Source organism: Otolemur garnettii, unplaced genomic scaffold, assembly GCF_000181295.1.
Source record: "Otolemur garnettii isolate 467f Iridium unplaced genomic scaffold, OtoGar3 scaffold00001, whole genome shotgun sequence".
Taxonomy (NCBI): Eukaryota; Metazoa; Chordata; class Mammalia; order Primates; family Galagidae; genus Otolemur; species Otolemur garnettii.
Genome location: NW_003852396.1, coordinates 28,110,092 through 28,134,071, shown reverse-complemented (window position 1 = coordinate 28,134,071; position 23,980 = coordinate 28,110,092). Strand labels below are relative to the sequence as shown.

Here is a 23,980-nt window from a genome sequence, read left to right as displayed (position 1 = left end):
CCCAGCTACTTGGGAGGCGGAGGCAGGAGACTCGCTTGAGCTCAGGAGTTGGAGGTTGCTGTGAGCTGTAATGCCACGGCACTCTACCCAGGGGGGACAGCTTGAGGCTCTGTCTCAAAAATAAATAAATAAATAAATAAATAAAAGAAATGTGTTCTCCTTGTGGCTTGCTTCAGGCAGTATTTCCAGTTTCCCCTGGAACTAGAAATCATTTTGCTTTGCCCTTAGATATGGTTAGGTAGACAAGTGTGAGAAGACCATCTATTAATAATAAGCTCCATAGCATGGCATACAAAGTCCTGTAGGACCTAGCCCTGCCTACCACCTTTGTTCTGTTACACAGCCCTTTGCTCCTCCCTGCTTCTCCATATATCCAGTCCTCTAAAATTATAATCCTGCTCACTTTCATATCACCATACCTTTGTTCACAAATGCTTCCTCAGCATAGAATGCTCTGACCAACCTCTTACTTTCTCGTTATCTTCTTCAGTTCTCAGTTTAGGCAGGACCTTTGGGAAACTTTCTTTAACCTCATTCAGGATAAAGAGCTTCCTTTGAACCTTATCCTATTAACATTACTTGTTTGTGTCTCTTTCTTCCTACTAAATTATATGCTTCTTGAGTGTAGGCCTAGCAGATAGTATCTTCTTGGTAAATTTATGCAGAAATGAAATGACTACAATATCTTTATTTAATTTTTAGTATCTGGCTTATGGCTATAAAAACCAGGTAAGGAGTAGTGATAATCTCCTAGTAAGCAACATTGGTGACCACTGTTTTTTATTAGGTTCCAAATAATCTGTAGAATTAGTCATTTGATTTTACTGATGTGATAAAATAAATAGTAAATAACCTCTTGTCTCACTTTTCTTTCCTAGTGTGAAGAGTGGCCAGATTAGAAATCTGGAGTCTGCCCGTGTCTCAATGGTTGGCCAAGTCAAACAGTAGGTCTTGTTTTTCTCCCTTGGGCTGGTTAGAGGCTAAAACATGTGAGGGAATTAAAGATTGCATCAATCCTACCATCCTGGTAAATGCCTTCATTATTTTAGGTAATTTTATAAGTGAGCAGAGTTAGGCCAACTATATAGATTTACTTTTTTTTTTTTTCTTTCTTTTTTTAAAGAAATTCCAAAGATAGTGTCTTCTATATACGTGTGTAATACAGGTTTATCTCAGGAAAACTCTAGTGCTAAGAATTGAAAACCCTAGAGAACAAACATAAAAAATTGTGTCCGCTTTAGTGCTGCCAGGTATAGTTTAATTCTGGTAACAGTTTCCTTCTACATCAAACCTAATTGTGAGGAACTCATAAGAAAGCTCTGGCATAGCCAGATTCTAAGGATGAGCTAATATTATTTAGCCCAGGTGGTCTTTCTTGGTAGAATTATAGTCAAAAATAAACCAGGCAAATGCTGCCCAACAGAACAGAGAGGAGTGTAGGAATTAGATGAAAATGATAATGGCATTATTTAATGCTTACTCTTTGTTAGGCACTTTGCAAAGTATTTTGTATACACTATCTCCTTTTTAAAACCTATAGAAAAATTTCACACATACAAAAGAATAGTGATATTATGTTATTATTGTTATTATATATTATATTGTATATATTATAATGCAGTGAACCCCACTGTACCATTGTTCATTTTCAATAATTATTGAAAAGACTCATGGCCAGTCTTTGTTTCATCTGTGCCCCTCTTTACTTTCCTTAGGCACAAAATATATTGAAGCAAATTCCAAACAAATACAATTTCCTCTGTAAGATTTCAGTATGCTCTTAAAGATATGCTCTTTAAACATAATTATATCATTATCACACCTAAAACAATTAACTTCCTTAATATCAAATATCTAATAAATATTCACATTTCTGATTGTCTCAAATAATTTTTATAGCTAAAATCAGAATCAAAATAAAGTAGATACATAACAGTTGGTTATTACATCTTTTAAGTATCTTGTTTCTTTCTTTCTTTCTTTTTTTTGAGGAAACCTAGTTGTTTGCTCCATTTTCTGCAATCTGGATTTGCTGATTAGATTATCAAGCTGTGATTTAACATATTTCTTTGTTCCCTTTATTATCTGTAAGTTGTTTGTTAGATCCAGAGGCTTGATCAGGTTCCGGCTTGCTTGTTTGTTGTTGTTTTGCTTTTTTATTTGTTTGCAAGAATACTTTGTAGGTGGTAACTGTGTATTACCATAAGGAAGCACATAACGTCGGGTGGTCTCTTTTTTTTTTTGGTGGTAGGTCTCTCTTTTTTCTTGAGACAGAGCCTCAAGCTATCCCCCTGGGTAGAGGGCCATGGCATCACAGCTCACAGCAACCTCCAACTCCTGGGCTCAAGCGAGTCTCCTGCCTCAGCCTCCCAAGTAACTGGGACTATAGGCGCCCGCCACACCACCTGGCCATTTTTCAGTTGCAGCCGTCGTTGTTTTGGTGGGCCCGGGCTGGATTTGAACCCGCCACCTTAAGTGTATGTGGCTGGTGCCTTAGCCACTTCAGCCACAGGTGCCGAGCCAGATCTCTCTTTTTTTAATGTCATTAGCCATTGATATTTGCCTGTATTTATTAATTCATTTTGTACACTCATTTAATCCCTGCAGTAGTTCTTCAAGGTAAGTTTTGTTTATAGGTGAGGAAATGGAAGTTCAGGGAGGTAAATGAGTTCCTCAGGATTACTAGTGGATGACATAGCTAAGATGTGTATTTGACTTCAAGGCCAATTTATGGAGTTTATGCCTACAAGGATGATTTCAGTAGTAATAATTAGGCAGATAAAATGCAGAAGCTCTGAATAAGCTGTGATACCATTCACTTTTCAGTGACTCAATATTTTGAGATGTGACTTGTCTAAGCAGTGGTAAAGCATTTTGTTAAGGAAGCTACATGGCATATATGCAGGTAATTCAGTGTTTTTAAAATAAGTAAGCCTATATGTATGTGAGTGTGCATGTATGTAATTATCACATACATAGCTAGAAGTTTCCTGCCCTTTTTGATACAGGTAAAATTGCCTTGAACCTCCTATCCACAGGCTATAGAAATTCAAAGCACATTTCTTTTCTTACACCGTTTTATTTTTATTTATTTATTTTTTTATTTGAAAACAGAGTCTCACTTTGTTGCCCTCGGTAGAGTACTGTGATGTCATAGCTCACAGCAACCTCATACTCTTGAGCTCAAGTGATTCTCTTGGCTCAGCCTCCCAAGTAGCTGGGACTACTGGCGCCTACCCCAATGCCTGGCTATTTTTAGAGTCGGAGTCTTGCTCTGGCTCAGGCTGGTCTTAAACTTGTGAACTCGGGCAATGCACCTGTCTCGGCCTCCCAGAGTGTTAAGATTATAGGCGTGAGCCACCATGCCTGGCTCTATACTGTGTTTTTTATCACATCATTACTATATACTGGATATGAAAGTTGATGCCTCAAGTGTCATATAAAATCCCCACTTAACAAAATATTTGTGAACATACACTTTACTGAAGATTTGATAGAGAAAACAGAGGAGAAGTTATCATTGTTATTAAAAATTTGACCACTGACCCTAGTTTCTCTGTATTCTGCTTGTTTTCTCTCCTTCCTTTTCTCTATACTTCTTAAGGGCAAAATAATAAATTCTTCTCTACCATGAAAAGAAAACCTTGGCACTTGCTGCTACCCAGTCACTTGAAATTTTTACCTTCAGGGGCAGCACCTGTGGTTCAGTGGGTAGGGCACTGGCCCTATATACCGAGGGTGACAGGTTCCAACCCGGCCCCCGCCAGCTAAAAACAGCAATGACAACTGCAACAAAAGAAAAACAAAAAAGAAATTTTTACCTTCAGGTCTTGTCATTGTATTTTTATATGTATTTCTCTCTAAGAGGAATTATATTACCAGCTTTTCATATAGTAATATAGCAATAACTATAGTAATAGTTATATAATAAAAAAAAGATACTAAGGATTTTTTTTTAACTTTCTTTTTTTTCTTGAAACAGAGTCTGACTCTGTCACCGTGGGTAGAGTGCCATGATGTCATTATAGCTCACGGCAACCTCAAAGTCTTGGGCTCAAGGAATCCTCTTGCCTCAGCCTCCCAAGTAGCTGGGACTATTGGTTCTTGCCATGACACCTGGCTAGTTTTTCTATAACTAGTAGAGATGGGATCTCTTTCTTGCTTAGATTGGTCTCAAACTCCTGAGCTCAAGTAATCCACCTGCCTCAGCCTCTCAGAGTGCTACGATTATAGGTGTGAGCCACCATACCTGGCCTTTAAAAACTTTTTAAAAAGAGAGTCTCATTCTATTACCCAGGCTGGAGGTCATAGGTGTGATCACAGTGCACTGCAGCCTTTTCCCTGGCCTCAGGCGATTGCCCCACCTTAGCCTCCTGAGTAGCTAGAACTACAGGTGTGTGCCACCATGCTCAGCTAATTTAAAAAATTTGTTTTCTAGAGACAGGGTTGTGCCATGTTGTTCAGGCTAGTCTTAAACTTGTTGCCTCAAGCAGTTTTCCTGCCTCAGACTCCTAAAGTTCTGGAATCATAGGCATGATCATTTTTGGGGGGGACGGAGCCTCAAGCTATTGCCCTGGGTAGAGTGCTGTGGCATCACAGCTCACAGCAACCTCCAACTCCTGGGCTTAAGCTATTCTCTTGGCCTCAACCTCCCAAGTAGCTGGGACTACAGGTGCCCACCACAATGCCTGGCTATTTTTTTTGGTTGTAGTTGTCATTGTTTGGCAAGCCCAGGTTGGATTCAAACCCGTCCACTCTAGTGTATGTGGCTGGCGCCTTAGCCGCTTGAGCTACAGGTGCCGAGCCTTTTTTTTTTAGAGACAGAGCCTCACTTTATCACTCTCGGTAGAGCACCATGGTGTCACAGCTCACAGCAATCTCAAAGTCCTGGGCTTAGGCGATTCTTCTGCCTTAGCCTCCCAAGTAGCTGGGACTATAGGCACCTGCCACATATTTTCTGTTGCAGTTTGGCCGGGGCCGGGTTCAAACCCACCACCCTCAGTATGGGGGGCCAGCACCCTACACACTGAGCCACAGGTGCCACCCAGGCATGACCATTTTTAAGAGGAAAAACCCCAACAGTAATTGGTTGGATAGATGGTCTAAACTGCAAGGTTCAGCTGGCCGTTATTGTTAGAATTGCCAGTTTTTATCAGCTAATTAAAAAGTGGGCCTTTTACCATTTTGTTTGAATCTCATTCTGCTATAAGAAAAGGCATTGGAGTTTGTTAGATCTGGATTTGTATCCCAGCATTATCCACTCATGAGGTAGATAATCCTGGATAATTTTCTTAAATCTTTAGGGCTGCTTCGTAGAATTATTAAGAGGATTATATAAGACAATGCCAATAAAACTCATGCTTCAGAAAATGGCTGCTTCCTTTCTATGAGTCAGTATTGATTAAGAACTAGAAACCAGCCCTTGATGTATAGTCATACATATGGCCACAACCTTCCACATCCCTAGAAATGCAGATTTTCATCCTCCTTCCAGGAGCCTTGTTAAGTTTTAGCTAATATTTTATTATAAAAAGCCCTAAGTATGAATATCCCTGAGATAATTTGTGTATAGAAGAGAGGTATGTGATAGCATTTTCTTAAAAAACCTAGGTGTGAAGGAATTACGAGTCCAGAAGGCTCAAAATCTATAGTGGAAGGAATCATAGAGGAAGAAGAAGAAGACGAAGAAGGAAGTGAGTCTGTAAGCAAGAGGAAAAAGGAAGATGACATGGAGGTGAGTAAAGGCCTGAATTCTTGGAAAAATGGGGTAGGGGGATGGTTCAAAGTGTTTATGGGTGCAGAAGGGAGATAATATTGTTCTTTTGTCTGTCCACCATTAGGGATTTAGGGGACATATACACTGTCTTAAGAGATACTTAAGTTAACTATAAAATGTAAAGCACTGTTGGCCAATTGGAACATAAAATTTAGAGTACATACCTCACCCTCAAACAGATTCCTTTCTCACCTGAATTTTAGTTCTGTGGTTTTTCTCATGAAAAAAATCCCATTCCTACTAGTCTGCTCTAAGCCTATACAAGACTTACCCATCTTTCAGAGTTTATCTCCTTGGGGAAGCCCTCTGACATTAGTTTTTATTAGTCTCCATCCAATATAGCATTGAATGTCTATATAACACAATTTAGCACTTTCTTTCTTGTATGTATTGAGTCATAGAACTGATTTTTTTTTTTTTTTGAGACGGAGTCTCACTGTGTCTCCCTGAATAGAATGCCATGGTGTCACAGCTCACAGCAACCTCAAACTCTTGGGCTTAAGCAATTCTCTTGACTCAGTTTCCCAAGTAGGTGGGACTACAGGTGTCCGCCACAATGCCCAGCTATTTTTGGTTGTAGTTGTTAAGACTGGTCTCCTGCTGGTCATCCTTAGAATGTAGACTCATGTTGTCCTTTAAATGTGTAAGAACCATATCTCAAATAAAAAAAAAAATGTGTACTTTAAGGGAAGAAACTAAGGTCCTGCACGAGTTTCCCTCAGTGTTTAGTTCAGGGTTGTGTAAATAATGAGTGTTCTGTGAGTACTTTGCTGGGCAGTTGATGTGAGGATAGTAATGGAAAGGGGTGCTTTTTTCTTAGAAATGTTTAGTAGTTGTGAGCAGCAGACTTTTTTTAATGAATTAGAAACATCTTGTTAATGGCAGGTAATGAACTTGTGACTACATACTTTTTGCATTTGGAGGTACTACGTTAGCAGTAAAAACAGTGTATTTTTAAATAGTATTTCTAGTTTAATTAGGATCTTCTTGCCATTCTTAAAATCAGTGATGAAAATAATACTTTGTACCTCTTAAGACTTTACAAAGATCTTTTCATATGCTTATTGTCTATTTGTATATCTTCTATTCATATCCTTTGTCCATTTTTTTAGTTGGGTTTCTATTAATTATTATTGAGTATAAAGAACTCTTTACATATTCTAGATACAAGTCCTTGATTTGCAAATATTTCCTCCCATTCCATGGGTTGATGTCTTTTCAACTCCTTGGGATTCTTGGAAGTACAAAAGTTTTAGTTTTGAAGAAATTCAATTTGTCTATTTTTTTCTTTTGTCTGCATTACTTTTATTATATCTTAACAGGTTTCACCTAAAGGTTATAAACATTTATGCCTATATTTTCTTGTAAGAGTACTCTATAATAGTTTAGCTCTTAGATTCGTGTCTGTGATCCATTTGGAGTTAATGTTGACCCACTTTCCTACTATCACAGTTTTTACACATATTAACATTTTGTCATATTTGTCCAATATTTCCTTTTTTAAAATACTGTTGGCTTGGCGCCTGTGGCTCAAGTGGCTAAAGCACCAGCCACACACACCTAAGGTGGCAGGTTCAAATCCAGCCTGGGCCCGCCAAACGACAATGATGGCTGCAACCAAAAAATAGCCAGGTGTTGTACTCCCAGCTACTTGGGAGGCTGAGGCAGGAGACTCGCTTGAGCCCAGGAGTTGGAGGTTGCTGTGAGCTGTGATGCCATGGCCCTCTACCCAGGGGCACAGCTTGAGGCTCTGTCTCAAATAAAATAAAGTAAAATACTGTTACAAGATCATTATCATTATCATAAAGTATAAGAAAAAAATGCTCTCCAACAAATCAACTTATTTTCGGTTTTGTCTTCCAGTTCTTTCCTACAAGTTATACCACATTTTTCTAGTAATAATTCTATCTTAGATAACATGTTGTACTTCACTTCTTTCACTTAATATTATTTAGAGTGCTTCTTTATGGATACCCTGTATTGTAAACCTTTTTCTTCATGCTGCATTAATAATTACTATGTTCTTTGTAATTATTCTTTTGATAAAATGTCCTTTTTGCCAACTGGGTATAAGAAAAGCTTAATCTTAGCTCTACCATTTAATGCCTTTGTGATATTATATTTTCCTGAGTTCAGTGAAACTAATAGGAATAAAAAGTAAACTTCTAATTATCAAAAATGGGCAAAAATGACCTGTATAATGTATATTAAAATGTCTGGGATACAGTAGGTCCTTAGTAAGTGCTAGTTTCCTTCCCTTTCCTTTTCCCAGGGACCTAGTTTTTATGCTGTTCCTCCAGGGGTTGCCCTCGGAGACTCAGAACTTGCTCTTATTCCTCCAGACCAAGAAAGACCATCCATATACCTGGAGAATTGAACTGGCAAAAACAGAAAAATACTGGGATGGCTGGTTCCGAGGCTTATCCAATCTCTTTCTTAGTTGTCCTATTCCTAAATTGCTGCTCTTGGCCGGTAAGTATATACATATGTGTATTAGCTTGTGGTGCCATAATAAAATACCATAGACCAGGCTGCTTAAACAACAGAAATTTATTTTCTCACAGTTTTGGAGAGCCTGAAAGTCTAAGAGATCAGGGTGCTAGCACAGTTGGCTTCTGATAACAGCTATCTTCCTTATCCCTACCTATTTTACATGACCTTTTCTAGTGAGCTATTCTAGTGAGCCATCCGGCTTGCAGATAGCAAGCCCTCACAGGGCCAAGTATGAGTGAGAACAAGCTCTCTGGTGTCTTGATACTCATTCTGTCATATCTGAGACCCACGCTTATGACTTCATTTAGCTTTAATGACCCCCCTATAGGTCTTAGCTCTGAATATAGTCACATTGGGAATTAGGGATTCAGCATGAGTTGGTGGGGATGGGGGGTGTGGCGGAGGGAACATTTCAGTCCACAGTGGTGTGGATATATTCTTATCTGGATATGACCACATTAAAATTCCTCTCCAAAATAGGTAGTGACTTCCAAAGAATCCATCTTCAATCATCTGTGCCCTCTCTTCTTCCTATACCCAATCTCTCTAAAACTACCTAAGCAGAAGCATCCACCTGGTATGGCCTAGTTCTGGCCTGGTCTTTGTACCTGGTCAAGCCCAAGTCCTTTTTCTAGAGCTGGATACAGTGGTACAAGGATATTCTGAGTATTATGAGAATCAAAATAGAAAAACCCTGTTTTACGAAACCAGTTTAAATGAGTGAAGTGATTATAGGGGAATTTTAAGCTTAAAAAGCTTCACCTGATCAACACATACCCTCTGGGAGTTAAGAGTGGCATTAACATGAATTGAGAATGTCATCACGCTTACGTAACTTCGTAACAGTTCCCACTTTATATTTGAACAGCAAAACCTATTTTACATGGCCTTTTCTAGTGAGCTATTCATGGACTCTTTTGTTTTGTTGTAGGTGTTGATAGGTTGGATAAAGATCTGACCATTGGCCAGATGCAAGGTAAGTTATCCAGAAATGCCCCAGGATGCCTTATTGAGGATAAGGTCATGTAGAAATTAATTTTATTTTTTTTGAGACATAGTCCTGCTTGTTCTGTTGCCCAGGCTAGAGTGCCATGGTGCCAGCTTAGCTCATATCAACCTCAAACTTCTGGGTTTAAGCCACCCTCCTGCCCCAGCCTCCTGAGTAAGTGGGACTACAAGCACTCACTGCCATGCCTGGCTAAATTTTCTATTTTTAGTAGAGATGGGGTCTCTCTCTTGTTCAGGCTGGTCTTGAACTCCTGAGCTCAAGTAGTCCACCTGCTTCAGCCTCCCAGATTACAGGCCTGAGCCACTATTGGAAGCTAATTAATATTTTGAGATGGTGAGGTGCAGTGGAGAAAGCATGAGCTTTAGAGTCAGATACAAGTTGACATACTCCTCTGTTCCTGACCCACTGTATAATTATGGAGACAAGTATTTCCCTTTGATATTTTTCCATCTAAAAATGGGATTATGGGGTGGTGCCTGTGGCTCAGTGAGTAGGGCCCCGGCCCCCTAAACCGAGGGTGGTGGGTTCGAACTCGGTCCCGGCCAAACTGCAACAACAACAAAAATAGCCAGATGTTCTGGCGGGCATCTATAGTCCCAGCTACTTAGGAGGCTGAGGTAAGAGAATTGGCTAAGCCCAGGAGTTGGAGGTTGCTGTGAGCTGTGGTGCCACGGCACTCTACTGAGGGTGATAAAGTGAGACTTTGTCTCTTAAAAAACAAAAGAAAAATGGGATTATAATGCTACCAATATTTCAGAGTTATAAGCATTAAAATAAGGTAGTTTGTTTGCAAATAGTAAAGTATAGGGAAATGATACTATGAAAGGAAATATTTTGAATACCGATCAGTACTTTCATCGTTAGAATTTTTAGGAAAGGGAAGGTCTAAAATAATCTAGGTACAAAAACCTGTAAAATCTATATAGAAGACATCATGAAGACATCTGAAGTTGAGAGAACTGGATTTGTATATTGCTTTTACGGTAAATTTTCTACCTGGGCAAGTTAATTCATCCTCCTCAGGTCTACTCTTCTTAATCTATAAAATGGGCAAATAGATGGCGGCCTCAAAGGGTCATGAGGTATAACGAGTAGCAAAGTGACATGCTGAGTACTGTGCGCAGATGCAGGTTGTGTTGGCCAAAAGATAGTGGGGACGATGGGGCCTCACCCCTCACTCCTAAGCTCCAGACTTGCCCTGCATCTCTACAGGGATGTCTCATGGACCCTCTGAACTCTTCTTATAGTCATCTCAAGCTCTTCACAACAAAAGATGCTATATTCCCTCATAATAATTATTCAGAGGCTCTCAAATGATTAATAAAACTTGACCCCAGAACATTGAGCCTTTCCTTTCCTTTAACAGCAAGACTGTGAGTTGAGACTCTGTGATTTTAATGACATTGATGTTGGCAATTCTGAGCTTAGACCCATACTTCAGACTTAAATTCGATTCAGGCAAATTTTTCCTAGGCATCGTTTACATACAAGAGGTGTGCTTGATCCTGGGAAGATATAAGAATCAGATGAGACCCCTGAGACTGTCTGAAAGTAGCTGATCTGGACTGGGATAGCATCTGAAACCACTGTTGATCACAAGCCTTGGAATCAGACAATCCTGGGTTTGAATCATTGTGAATTAGTTTTGATGCCCAAGTGAAATGCTAACTTCTTTAATCTTGAGTTTCTTCATTTATAAAGTGCAGAAAGTGATATATCTCAGTATAATTATATGAGGTTTAAATAAGAAAATGTGGGTGAAGACTCTAACAGATCATGCCTTTTATTATGTCCAAGAAGTAGTCATTCCTTATGAGATTATATTCCTCCTCATTCTTCAGTATGGATTATACTAAGACCACTCAGTTTTAAAGAAAGCCTCCTTTGAGTATAGACAGTAATTGGGACATTCCATAGAATAAAGGGCAAGGGCTAAGTTTGTATTGATTCCAAAATACAGCCTTCCTAGCACTGTGTTCTAACCAGCTGAATTATTTTTAGAATCCTAGGAACCTACCATGTATTCATAGTGCAACTTGGGCAGATAATTTGGGTTCTCTAGACCTAAGATTCCTTATCTATAAAATGGGAAAGAAGGCTCGGCGCCTGTAGCTCAACCGGCTAAGGCGCCAGCAACGTACACCTAAGGTGGCGGGTTCGAATCCAGCCCGGACCCGCCAAACAACAATAATGGCTGCAACCAAAAAATAGCTGGGTGTTGTGGCGGGCGCCTGTGGTCCCAGCTACTTGGGAGGCTGAGGCAGGAGACTTGCTTGAGCCCAGGAGTTGGAGGTTGCTGTGAGCTGTAATGCCATGGCACTCTACCCAGGGGGACAGCTTGAGGCTCTGTCTCAAAAAAAAAAAAAAAAAAAGGGAAAGAAAGGTTTGGAAATAGTCCTACCTCACAGAGTAATTGTGAGGATTACCTGCAGTATGTTAAGTATATCTGGCACAGCAGTTTCAGTACATTTATATTTTCCCAGTTAACTTATACCTACTCTTCCAAAGAGGAAGGAAAAATGTATCCCTAGTCATCAGAGGCTATTTTAATAAGAAGGCCGAGGGTTGAAGTTGTAAGTTTTGGGTCTGGGCCTTCAATCATTCATCTAAGACTTAATAACTACCTACTGAATACTCAGCTCTGTGTTGGGCCATATGCGGGATATAGAGCAAGTAATAATACCAGCCCCTGTTCTTACAGAAATGAGACACGCCTAGGGCAGCAAGTACCAGTGGCATGTAGAATGAAAACCTACCAAAGGGGCACACACTGATCTGTGTTTGGATCCTAATGCATTAACAACAGTACTTCAGGAGACAGAAGGGAGAGGTAACAAGGCTGGAGTACCCAAAGGCAGCTTGTTTCATGAGAAGAGACATAAGCTGGGAAATGGTCTTATTCCTCCACTAATTAAGTCACCTTGGGCAAGTTACATCACTTGTCATAGCCTCAGTTTCATCTTCTCAAAAGGAAAAAAAAATTCCAATATTTGTCTTGTATAATTTTATAGGGTAGATTTGAGAATCAGCTTTAAAAATGGATAGAAAAGGATACTTGAGAACTTTTTGAAGCACTGTGTCCCTAGAGCAAGATCCACAGGATGCAATGACCAGAGAACTTTCAGAGCTTATTCTTCTATTTTGTAAATAGAGAAACTGAGGCTCAGTCTTTATTTTTTTTTCTTTGAGACAGAGTCTCACTTTGTCAGCCTTGGTAGAGTGCTGTGGCATCATAACTCACAGCAACCTCAAACTCTTGGGGTTAAGCGATTCTCTTGCCTCAGCCTTCCAAGTAGGTTCGGATTACAGGCAGCTGCCACAATGCCCGGCTATTTTTTGTTGGAAGTTGTCATTGTTGTTCAGCAGGCCTGGGCTGGGTTCAAACCTGCCAGCCTCGGTGTATGTGACTGGCATCGTAGCCACTATGCTACGGGTGCCGAGCCCAGAGTCTTCTTTATCTGTGGGAGCTCTGGGTCCCATTTCCTTTGGTCTCCTTAAGGATCTTCTTTACCAGTCATCTCTGTTCACTTTTAATAATTGTCACATTAGGCTCAGCGCCTGTGGCTCAGGTGGCACCAGCCATATATACCTAAGGTGGCAGGTTGGAATCCAGCCTGGCTCACCAAAACAACAATGATGGCTGCAACCAAAAAATAGCCGGGCATTGTGGTGGACACCTGTGGTCCCAGCTACTTGGGAGGCTGAGGCAGGAGACTCGCTTGAGCCCAGGAGTTGGAGGTTGCTAGAGTTGTTATGCCTTGGCACTCTACCCAGGGGGATAGCTTGAGGCTCTGTCTCAAAAAAAAAAAAAATTGTCACATTAGTTGTGAGCTTATAGTGTTCCCTAAGATAGTGTGAGAAAGTGGTTAGTTCAGTGCTTGGCACATAGTTAAGTACTCAAATAGTAACTTACTATTATAATAAATTTCAAAATCCTGGCAGGGCATGGTGGCTCACGCTTATAATCCAAGCACTCTGGGAAGGCCAAGGCAGGAAGATCCCTTGAGGTCCAGAGTTTAAGACCAGCCTCATCAAGATCCAAACCCTGTCTCTACTAAAAATAGAAAAATGAACTAAGTGTGGTGGTGTGCACCTGTAGCTTCAGCTACCCAGAGGCTGCGGGAGGAGGATCACTTGAGCCTAGGAGTTTGAGGTTGTGGTGAGTAACAATGAAGCCACTGTACTGTAACTGGTGTGATACAGTGAGACTGTTTCTGAAAAAGAAAAAAAAATTAAATCCTTAACATAGCTTAAAAACTTTAATGGCATAGTCCCTCTTTACCTCTTCAGCCTCATTGTTTCTGTTTTTGTTTTGAGATGGAGTCTCACTTTGTCGCCCTTGGTAGAGTGCCATGGTGTTACAGCTCACAGCAACCTCAAACTCCTGGGCTCAAATGATTTTTTTTGCCTCAGCTTCCCAGCTGAGACTACAAGCACCTGCCACAACGCCTGGCTATTTTTTTGTTGTAGTTGTCGTTGTTGAGCAGGCGTGGCCCGGTTTGAACCTGCCAGCCTCCGTGTATGTAACTGGAGCCCTAACCACTGGGCTACAGGTACTGAGCCATTCAGCCTCATTGTTAACCATTCTTGCTAAGTACCATGCTAAGCTTTTTTTATTTCCAGGAATAAATACCATTTCAAGCCTTCTTTTTTGTGTGTAGGCTCTTCTTTCTGTGTAGAAAGGCTTCCTGGATCCTATTGGATTCTGAAGCCCCTTTCCTATGTTCCTATAGCCCTATACGCCCCATTTTATCATAGAAACTAATTGCTGCATTAAAATGTTCACTTTAGATTTTACTCTCCTGCTGGGCTGTAAATCTCCTGAGGACAGGAACTGTTTCTCCTATGTGTCTAGCCTGTACACTAAACAGGTACAGCAGGAAAAGGCGAAGGGAAAATTGTTGGCACAAGGTTACAAGTGTTACCATTCTCATCAAAGATTTGGTAATTGGCTCACAGTATTGGAGTGGGGTTGGAAATAGGAAAGTCCTGGTCTCTTGGAATGTGACCTGTGAGGCTACAAAGGTGGTGAGAACAGAGGCCTGCAGGACTTCCAAAGTGTTTCAGTGCCTGAGGTAGCCTGGCTTTGTTTCCTCTCCAGGGAAGTTCCAGATGCAGGTCTTACCCCAGTGTGGCCATGCAGTCCACGAGGATGCCCCTGACAAGGTGAGTCTGGTGCTCAGTGACTATAAAAGGACAACTGTAAGAGAAACCTTGGATGTCACAGAAGATTAGGATAAGCCTCTGAGTCTCAGCCTGTTGCCTGCAGCAGCAGCTGCTGTTGGGCCTGTGCAAGTACACTTTCTCCAGCTCCCCAGACCTCTTCCTTGCAGCTCTGTGTGTAGGGGCTGAGGAGCTTCTGGTATCCTGCTGTTTTATCCCAGGGCCCTGTGGTTAAGATCTTAAGCTCCATTTCTCCATTACCCCCAAAAGCCAGATGGAAGAGGGGATGATTGGGGTAGAAACTGCTCACAAGAAATATGGGCTCCTTCTGTGGGAAAAAGGTGCTGCGTAACTCTAAGAGGAGAAATTAGCCCTTCACATCATACCTTTTGAACTCTCTGGAGCCATACCAGGCAAGAATAGTGGGAGGGGTCTTCCCACCCTGCTAGGACTCAGGTTTTGATTTCCATCTCCCTAGAGCTATGGGGCTCATGACGGTACCACTGAGCCTTACCTTATAACAGAAGCCTACAGGACTTCCAAAGCTAAGCCCTATCACTAACCTTCACATGGCCTGGAATATCTATCCTTTTCCCAGGTAGCTGAAGCTGTCGCCACTTTCCTGATCCGGCACAGGTTTGCAGAGCCAGTCGGTGGATTCCAGTGGTAAGGAGGGACAAGGGTTTAAGGACCCCAGTGGTGCTGGCCAACCCCAACAACATATATGTAGGGTTATAAATACCTCTTGCCTTACCCTTCTTGGTCACTATGTTGCTCTTCCTCCTCTTCAACAAAGAGCTTGCCATGTCTGTTTCTACAAAGTCATAATTGGTTGCTCTGTGTGCTCTGGTCAAGGGGCTGTTGGTAAGGCTGCAATTAAATCCTGCCTTTTACTACAATGTCCATTTCTTCTTGAGGTTCCCCTTCTCTGGGGCTGGGATGCAATCAGTCCTTATCCAGGCACTTAGAGAAGTTCTCTTTGCTTTTTTCTACCCTGTTGTTCAGGAAAGCTGGGCAGGCCACAGAGGAGGTGTAGAAATCGAGAGCAGGGTTTCCAGGCACAGCAATATTTAACTTTTGAGGCAGTTGTTGTAAGGGCTCTGTCCTGCAATTTAGTGTCCCTGGCCTCTACCCTCTAGATAGTAATACCTCCCATACGTACTACTGACAATCAAGAATGTCTCCAGATTTTACTAGATGTCTTAAAGGAGGCAGAATTGTCTCCATTTGCGAATCACTGGTCTAGAGGAGGAAGGAGGGTGCTCTTTATCTGGTTAGGAAATATAGCTGGGCTCCTTGTTGTAAAGGAAGAAGAGGCATGTTAACCCAACCCAGCTGGTCCTGGCCCACTTCACAGAGCTCCCAGGCTCCCTGCTAAAGGTCCTTAATCCTAGAGGGCCCCCAGGCCTAATGAAGAGTTACTCCTGCCATTGGATAGTCTCTTTGATTTTTAGGGAAGTTATTCCCCACCCTCAGAAAGGATGAGGAAGAAATGGTTTCTGACTTAGAAAACTCTGAATGCCAGGCTCTGAGAGATGAGAATGGCTTGTCAGGGTTGGCATTGTAGATAATGACAGGAACCTGGTACAGTGAGCCACAGAAGTAACACCTCTATGTCAGACCACCATTGCTGTACAGCTGACCCTTGATGGATCCCAAGAATCAACAATAAAGACTTAATTTTCTTGGCCAGGCACAGCAGCTCATTCCTGTAATTCTAGCACTCCAGGAGGCCCAGGCCAGTAGATTGCTTAACCTCAGAAGTTCAAGACCAGCCTGAGCAAGAGCAAGACCCCCTCTCTACTAAAAATAGAAAACATAGCTGGGCACCATCGTGTACACCTGTAGTCCCAACTTACTTGGGAAACTGAGGTAGGAGGATTGCTTGAGTCTAAGAATTTGAGGCTGCTGTGAGCTACATTGATGCCATGGCATTGTACCCTGGGCAACAGAGTGAGACTCTGTCTCAAAAAAAAAAGACTTAATTTCTCATATAAAATGTTTGATTAGGGCCCCTGGACCATTTGGAGTCTTAGTCAAATGAGCAGTACACTGTGAGCAGACCCTGTGTCTAGGCCTAGATGGGGCTTAGAGGAGATGGGACAGCCCCTTATATGGCCTTGGTGGTCATTAGGAGGGATTGCTGGGGGAGACAGTTTAAGCAGGGGAAAGCTAATAATAATTACATTTTCCTTCTCTTTCTGTTCTTCACAGTGTGTTTCCTGGATGTTAGTGACCTATTATCCACTTCTCCCTCAACATTAAACTCTGTTGTAAATATATTGCACCAGAGGCCACTGTGATGCCGCTGTCTCGTCCTCCCCATCCTGCCCAGCTATGTGACACCGGCTCCCTGTAGACGGGCATCCCCACATGTACAAACTCTGTCATGTATTCTCGCCAAAAGCATTGTTTTCCAGGGCCCTTGACCAATATCGGCTTCCCCAGTCCAGGGCTTCCCAGCTCCTACCCTTTCCCTGTGCAGGGGTAGCTCCCTCCTGTTCTCCTTGCCTTGCCTAGGGTAAAGCCTTCATTGCTGCCATCCTGGGCCCCTGATTCTGGCATCAGGCAATGCACCTGGGTCCAAATGTCTCTATAGGCTCAGGGATCTCCATTCCTTGAGATTGTTCTTGGCATGGTCCTTCCCTACCTCTTGGGATGGACAATACACAGGGTGGTCCTTATTTTTCCCTTTCAAATAAAACACCATTCAGGTACCATTTTATTCCAGTCTTATTCCAGGTTGGGAAGACCCAGAGAGGCCAGGATCCCATCCTTAGGTACAGGGAGGGGTGGTGAATAGCATCACAAGAAACCAGCCTGAAAATCAGGTTCAGCCAGTCCAAGCACATGGCCTCCCATCTGGGGGAGCCCACTGTCCCACTCCCATGTCTGGGCACCTGCCCTGGGCTGAGGCCAGGCTGCTCCATGGGCCTCTTGAGCCCTCACCTGCCACACAGCAACCAGGTTAAATACAGCCCATGCACAGAGCTGCAGGCTAAAGCCTGTGGAATTGTTTTTAATAATCAAATGTAACCATTTTCATAACTGGTTCCTGGAGGGTGCGCAGTGCCTGCTTGCCTCTTCAGACCCCCACAGCTTCTCTTCACTAGTTGTGGTTTCCACATCACTCTGCATAGAAACATTACAGCTCAGCATTCTCAGTCTTTGCCTTCTCCAGCTGCCTCATCACAGCACTGCAGCCTCCCCCTGCTGCTCAGGCACGCCATTTTGAGGGCAGGGAGGAGCAGTTTCCTAAAGCCCATCTTATCTGTGACTGTCTTAGGTGATGCATAGCCCCTCCGCCTCTCCACCCAACAACTTCCTATCCCTGTCCTGCTGCACGGTCCAAAGTCTGGGACCTACTTTGTTTCTTTGTTATTTATGACCTTGTTTAAAGAAAATAAATATCTCCCAACCTTTGTTGGTCTGGTCTTTCTCTCTGTGGAGTTGTCAGTTCTGCTTATCTGTGGGCAGGAGACAGTTCATTGGACTTAGTTTGGGTTTTTTTGTTTTTTTTCAGAGAGCCTCAAGCTGTTGCCCTGGGTAGAGTGCTGTGGCATCACAGCTCACAGCAACCTCCAACTCTTGGGCTTAAGTGATTCTCTTGCCCCAGCCTCCCAAGTAGCTGGGACTACAGGCACCCACCACAATGCCCGGCTATTTTTTGGTTGTAGTTGTCATTGTTGTTTGGCATGCCCAGGCTGGATTCAAACCCGCCAGCTCCAGTGTATGTGGCTGGTGCCTTACCTGCTTGAGCTACAGGCACCAAGCCTGGACTTAGTTTTCATAGAGCTCCAGAAACCTATTTCCTTATGACTCATCAGTATCTATGCTCCACTTGCTCCTCAGACCCAGAATAACTGGAGGGGTGGACAGAGCCAGCTCCACTACAGACAAGGAGACCTGGATTTCCATCCATCTCTTCTACTTGTTTGCTGTGTTGACTTTGGGCCAGAACAAGTCTGTGCACTATCTACATGACCTCAGTCACCCACACCTACACTTATGTCAACACCTAAACTTTGTCCATAAAGCAGATCATCTCTTGAGCTCTAGACATCGGTCTCCCCATGTCTCTTCAGATGACCAAAATCTACTTCATAGTGATCTTTTCTGAAACTGAACTTAGAGCCACATGCAGCAGCTCACACCTATAATCTAGCACTCTGGGAGACCAAGACAGGCCAATTGCTTGAGGTAAGGAGTTTGAGACCAACCCAAGTAAGAACAAGATCCCGTCTCTACTAAAAATAGAAAAACCAGCCAGGTGTCATGGCAGATACCTATAGTCCCAGCTACTTAGGAAGCTGAGGAGTTTGAAGTTGCTGTGATATATGACACCATGGCACTCTACCCAGGGTGACAGAGTAAGACTCTCAAAAAAATAAAAAAGGGCAGGCGTGATTACAGGCATATGCCTGTAATCCTAGCACTCTGGGAGGCCAAGGCAAGTGGATTGCTTGAACTCACAGGTTCCAGACCAGCTTGAGCCAGAGCAAGACCTCATCTCTACTAAAAATAGAAAAACTAGCCAGGTGTCATGGTAGGTACCTATAGTTATAGTCCCAGCTACTCAGGAAGCTGAGGAGTTTGAAGTTGCTGTGATGTATGATGATGCCCTAGCACTCTATCCAGGGTGACAGAGTGAGACTCAAAAAAATAAAAAAGGTGGCTTATGCCTATAATCCTAGCACTCTGGGAGGCTGAAGCGGGTCGATTGCTTGAGCTCACAGGTTCCAGACCAGCCTGAGCCAGAGTAAGCCCTGTAGTCCCAGCTACTTGGGAGGCTGAGGCAAGAGAATCACTTAAGCCCAAGAGTTTGAGGTTGCTGTGAGCAGTGACACCACAACACTACCAAGAGCGACAAAGTGAGACTCTGTCTCAAAAAAACAACCACCAACAACAAAAAACTGAACTCATGTTTCCCCTGAAGATTGTTTTTCCTCCAGTATTTCCTAGCTGGGTATGTGGTAGGTACCAGCATTTTTATAGCTGTCTAAGTCAGATGCCCAGAGTCCCTCCTGAACTGCTGCTTTTCTTATACCCATATCCACAGCCACTACCCTCACTTAGGGCTCATAACCTAGATCAGTACAGTACCCTCGCCCATTTCCTATCATACACCTCCCTCCCCAGGTGGTCGGTAGAGCCTTCTTCCTTGTAGACTTTGGTCCCAGGCTGTGCCAAAATGAAAAACCTGCTGCCATGGGGCCACATGTGGTCTTCCGGATTCTTGAGTGCAGCTTTTTTACTGCATCCAAATATTTTTGTTTTGTTTTCTTTGAAACAGTCTCCCTAGGTCACCCTCAGTAGAGTTCTGTGGTCTCATAGCTCACAACAACCTCAAAGTCCTGGGCTCAAGTGATTCTCTGATCTCAGCCTCCCAAGTAGCTGGGACTACAGGTGCCCGCCACAATGCCTGGCTATTTTTTGTTGTAGTTGTTGTTTAGCAGGCCCTGGTGTGTGTGGCTGGTGCCCTAATCACTGAGCTACAGGTGCTGAGCCAGCATCCAAATTTAATAGAATAAATCCTTTTAATAAGTTATGTATTTTACGAAGTTTGGAATTGGTCAAGGGGTCACAACTGGGCATCTGGAGAGCAGATGGACATGATGCAACATAGTTTTCTCTTCTGAAAAAGTTCAATAGTACCTACCTGACAGGACCATGTCAGTTAAAATTGGTTACATGGTACATGGTAGACAATAGTTTCTGTATGGTACTGCATGTTAAGACTTAAGACCTTCTGTACTCTAGAGCGGTCCGTGGGCCCAGTAGCATCAGTATTTCCTGGAAGCTTAAGAGAATTTTGTCCCCACCCCTGACCTATTGAGTCAGAACTTATCTGTATTTTAACAAGTACATTAATGTATGAGAAGTTCAACTAAACAGACATTGTTCAGTGGTTCACTAAATATTTCAGGTAAAGCATGAGCTCCCTAGCAGAGAACAGAAATTCCTTGTATGTGATCCTGTTTTCTCCTGCTAAGCCCTGTAATGGAGCCTCTGCTGGGCTGTGTGCTCTCTTGTCCACAGGGGGGCAGCACAATCACTTGGTTTTCAGGGGTACTTTTGTTCACCAGTCGACAGTCAATGAATTTTGAGTGTTACCTGAGTCGTTTGATACACATCTCCTTTAGGCCTCACTTTATGAGGTAGGCGCTATGTTCCTTTTACAGGTGGGCAGACAGGTCCAAATAAATACAGCCTAGGAGGTTACCACATCACCCTGCCTTCTGGATGGTACGAGGGATCCTGACAGAAATCCTCTAGACCCTGATACCTGATTTTAAATCACAGGAGGAGGATGACTAGGGACCATCCATCTTTATGCTTTATGGACAGATGCTGAAAATGAAATGTTGGTGAGTTTTGTGTTAGGCACTATGCTAGGCACTTATGTGTACATATCTACATTTGTTGTTTCCTTTTGAAGTATAGGCATCATTATCCCCAAGTCAAAGACAGGAAACTGAAGGGCAGAGATGTAGTGGTTTGCCCACAGCCTCGCCTACGGCGGCATCATTTTGGTCTTCTGATTCCAAGTCTCCTGAGCATCCCATTACACCCCAGCAGAGAAGGGACTGTTTGTTTGTGTGAATAACATCTTTAATGGGCATTTGCTATGTGCTGGCCATACCAATGTCCTTGAGAGCCTACAGATCTCCATGCATGAACCCAGAAGGGAAACAAAGAAGGATACCCCAGGGCCCTTGAATGAAAGATTGCCCAAGAGCCAGCATGTTTGGATCAAACCAAAGGCCATTCTGTCGTGTAGACTAAAGAATGTCCAAGAGAAAAACCTTCCCCAGGAAGGAAGGTAGGCAAATTTTGGAAGTAGACAAAGCTTATGGAGGAGTCGGAAAATCTTGAGATTGAGAGGACTCGGACAAAGGCATGAGGAGAATGCGGTGTGACTTCTTGGTGTCATGCACTTAACATACTGTTACGAGCCCTTACTGATAGAGCAAACCTGAGCACCTATTCTGTGCCAGGCTTCCAGTGAACTTCAGAGACAGGGAAATAAATAAGGCCTTTAAAATGAACTCAGGCTACAGAGGCTAGAAATAAGGATCACTGTACAACAGTTGGGGCTGGGGAGCAACTGAACCTCTCAGGAAAAGACCAGGGAAGGTCTCACAAAAGAGGTGGCGTTGGAATTGAGCCTTGAAGCATCACAAAGTGGAGGTGGAGAAGGAAGGGTGATACATTTCAGGCAGAAAGAACAGCGTAGTCAAACCCTGGAGACTTGAAAGTCAGCCTGAGAAATGATGGGAACACTGCTATACCTGGAGCATAGGCTGTGACAGGAGAGGAGGCAGAAATGAGGGTGTCAAGGTCTTAAGTGGCAAAAAAGGGACTTTTCAGAAGTTACTAACCAGAGGTGTAACAAGATCGAGTCTTTTTTAAAAAGAAAATCATTCAGGTAATCTGTGTGGATGGATTGGTGGGTATTGGACTAGGGACCAGCAGATCAGTAAAGAGGTGGTTGTAGTAGATTGGGTAAAAGACAAGGGTATTCTTGGGACAGTGGCCACAGAGATGAGACAAGCGGATACTCTCAATGTTTTGGAGGAAGAATGAACAAGCAGTTACCAACTGGATTTGGAGAATGAGGGACCAAGGACCTTTAAGGTGGGTTCTGGGGCCTATCTTCAAAACTGGGGGCAGGGAGGGAAAAGCAAGAAGAGAACCCCCAATAGCAGCAGGGAAAATGAAAGGCATTCATGCTGCTCTGTGCTCAGTGTTCGCAGTCTTGGAGCCAACTCTTCTGTCCCAGCTGGCCACCTCGTCAGCCGCCAGAATCAACACATTCTCAGTCTGGGCCCAGGGCTTCCTCGAGCTTGCTTCCTCTCCCAGCAGTTTGCTAGAAAACCCCAGCCTGCAGCCAGGCACAACATTGGCATCTGAGACTAACCCAGTGGTTGGCCCTTCCAGGTAGATGGAGGGAACAGTTAACTGAGCAGTCAACTGAGTGCTGGGGGAAAAATTTTTTTCGTAATGATCAGTGGTGATGCCATTTAAGGATAAGTAATTAATCTTGAATAACAGACATGAGACAGTCTATACCATCCCTAACGCACATTTACAACCTTTGAGACCTCACCTCACAACTCTGTCAAGTAGGTAAGGCAGACAGATTAGCAGTGCCATCCTACCGTGAGGAAATGGAAGCTCTGATAAGGAAGGTGATTTGCTCAAGGTCACATGGTAGCACAACCTAGGCCGGACCTCAAGTCACCTGACTCCCACACCAGTGAGTGCCTTTTTGGTCCCAAACCATATGTAATAAGACGAGGGTGGGCAGGTTGGAAAGACTGGGGCCTGGTGGCAGGAGACATGCTCCAAGCTTAGTTTAGCCTCTTAATAGATGAATGACCTTTAGCACATCAATTTTTCAGAACTTCAGGTTCCTCACCCCCAAAATGGGGTGATAATTCTTCAATCACAGGGTGTGATGAGGGTTAAATAAGACTAAGTATATGAAGCAAAATAAACTCCCTGCAGTAGCTGAGGTGAAAAACAATAAAGGCCACGGTCCTAAGAAGATGAGGGGATTGATCCTTCCCCCAGTACTGTAAATGCTCCTGGGATGGTATCTTCTCAAAACATTTTAAGCGTTTGTTTTTTTTTTTTTTTTTTGGCTAGGGCTGGGTTTGAACCCACCACTTCCAGCATATGGGGCCGGCAGCCTACTCCTTTGAGCCACAGGCGCCACCCCAAAGCAGTTATTTTTTTTTTATGATAAAATATACATAATATTTCTCATTTTAACTATGTGTAGGTTACAGTTCAGTGGCATTAATTACATTTGCAATGCTGTGGGCCATCACCACCATCTATACCTAGAACTTTTTTATCATCTCCAACAGGAGCTTTGTACCCATTAAACAATGACCCCCCCTCCCAAGCTCCTGGGAGCCTCCATTCTCCCTTCTGTCTATGAATTTGCCTATTCTAGGTCCCTCATATAAGTGGAATCATGTTCATTTAGCATAATGCTTTTTTTTTTTTTTTTGAGACAGAGCCTCAAGCTATTCCCCTGGGTAGAGTGCTGTAGCATCACAGCTCACAGCAACTTCAACTCCTGGGCTCAAGCGAGTCTCCTGCCTCCGCCTCCCAAGTAGCTGGGACCACAGGTGCCCGCCACAATGCCTGGCTATTTTTTGGTTGCAGCTATCATTGTTGTCTGGTGGGCCTGGGCTGGATTTGAACCCGCTACCTTAGGTGTATGTGGCTGGCACCTCAGCCACAGGCGCTGAGCCTAGCATAATGCTTTCAAGGTCCATCCATGTTATAACATCTACCAAAATTTCATTCCTCTTTATGGCTGAAGAGTATTCCACTGTACGTATATATCACCGTTTGTTTATCCATTCATCTGGTGATGGCACCTGGGTTGCTACCACTTTTTGGCTATTGTGAATAATGCTGCTATGAACATGGTTATGCAGATATCTGTTCAAGTGATTGCTTCCCATGCCCTGGGATGTATACCAAGGAGCAGAATTGCTAGGTCATACAATAGTTCTTTT

At 43.1% G+C, this 23,980-nt stretch overlaps 1 protein-coding gene across 1 annotated transcript in view; it reads left to right on the top strand.

The window, feature by feature from the left end:
• PPME1 (protein phosphatase methylesterase 1) overlaps window positions 1-17,864 on the top strand; it is a 57,458-nt gene extending 39,594 nt beyond the window's left edge. Inside the window, exons 8-14 of the mRNA XM_003780907.3 lie at window positions 879-944; window positions 5,611-5,734; window positions 8,119-8,248; window positions 9,201-9,245; window positions 14,380-14,444; window positions 15,040-15,107; window positions 16,656-17,864. Of these exons, the coding sequence (XP_003780955.1) occupies window positions 879-944; window positions 5,611-5,734; window positions 8,119-8,248; window positions 9,201-9,245; window positions 14,380-14,444; window positions 15,040-15,107; window positions 16,656-16,674 (517 nt within the window). The 3' untranslated portion in view covers window positions 16,675-17,864. The remainder of the gene's footprint in view (window positions 1-878; window positions 945-5,610; window positions 5,735-8,118; window positions 8,249-9,200; window positions 9,246-14,379; window positions 14,445-15,039; window positions 15,108-16,655) is intronic.
• Window positions 17,865-23,980: the final 6,116 nt, after the last annotated feature.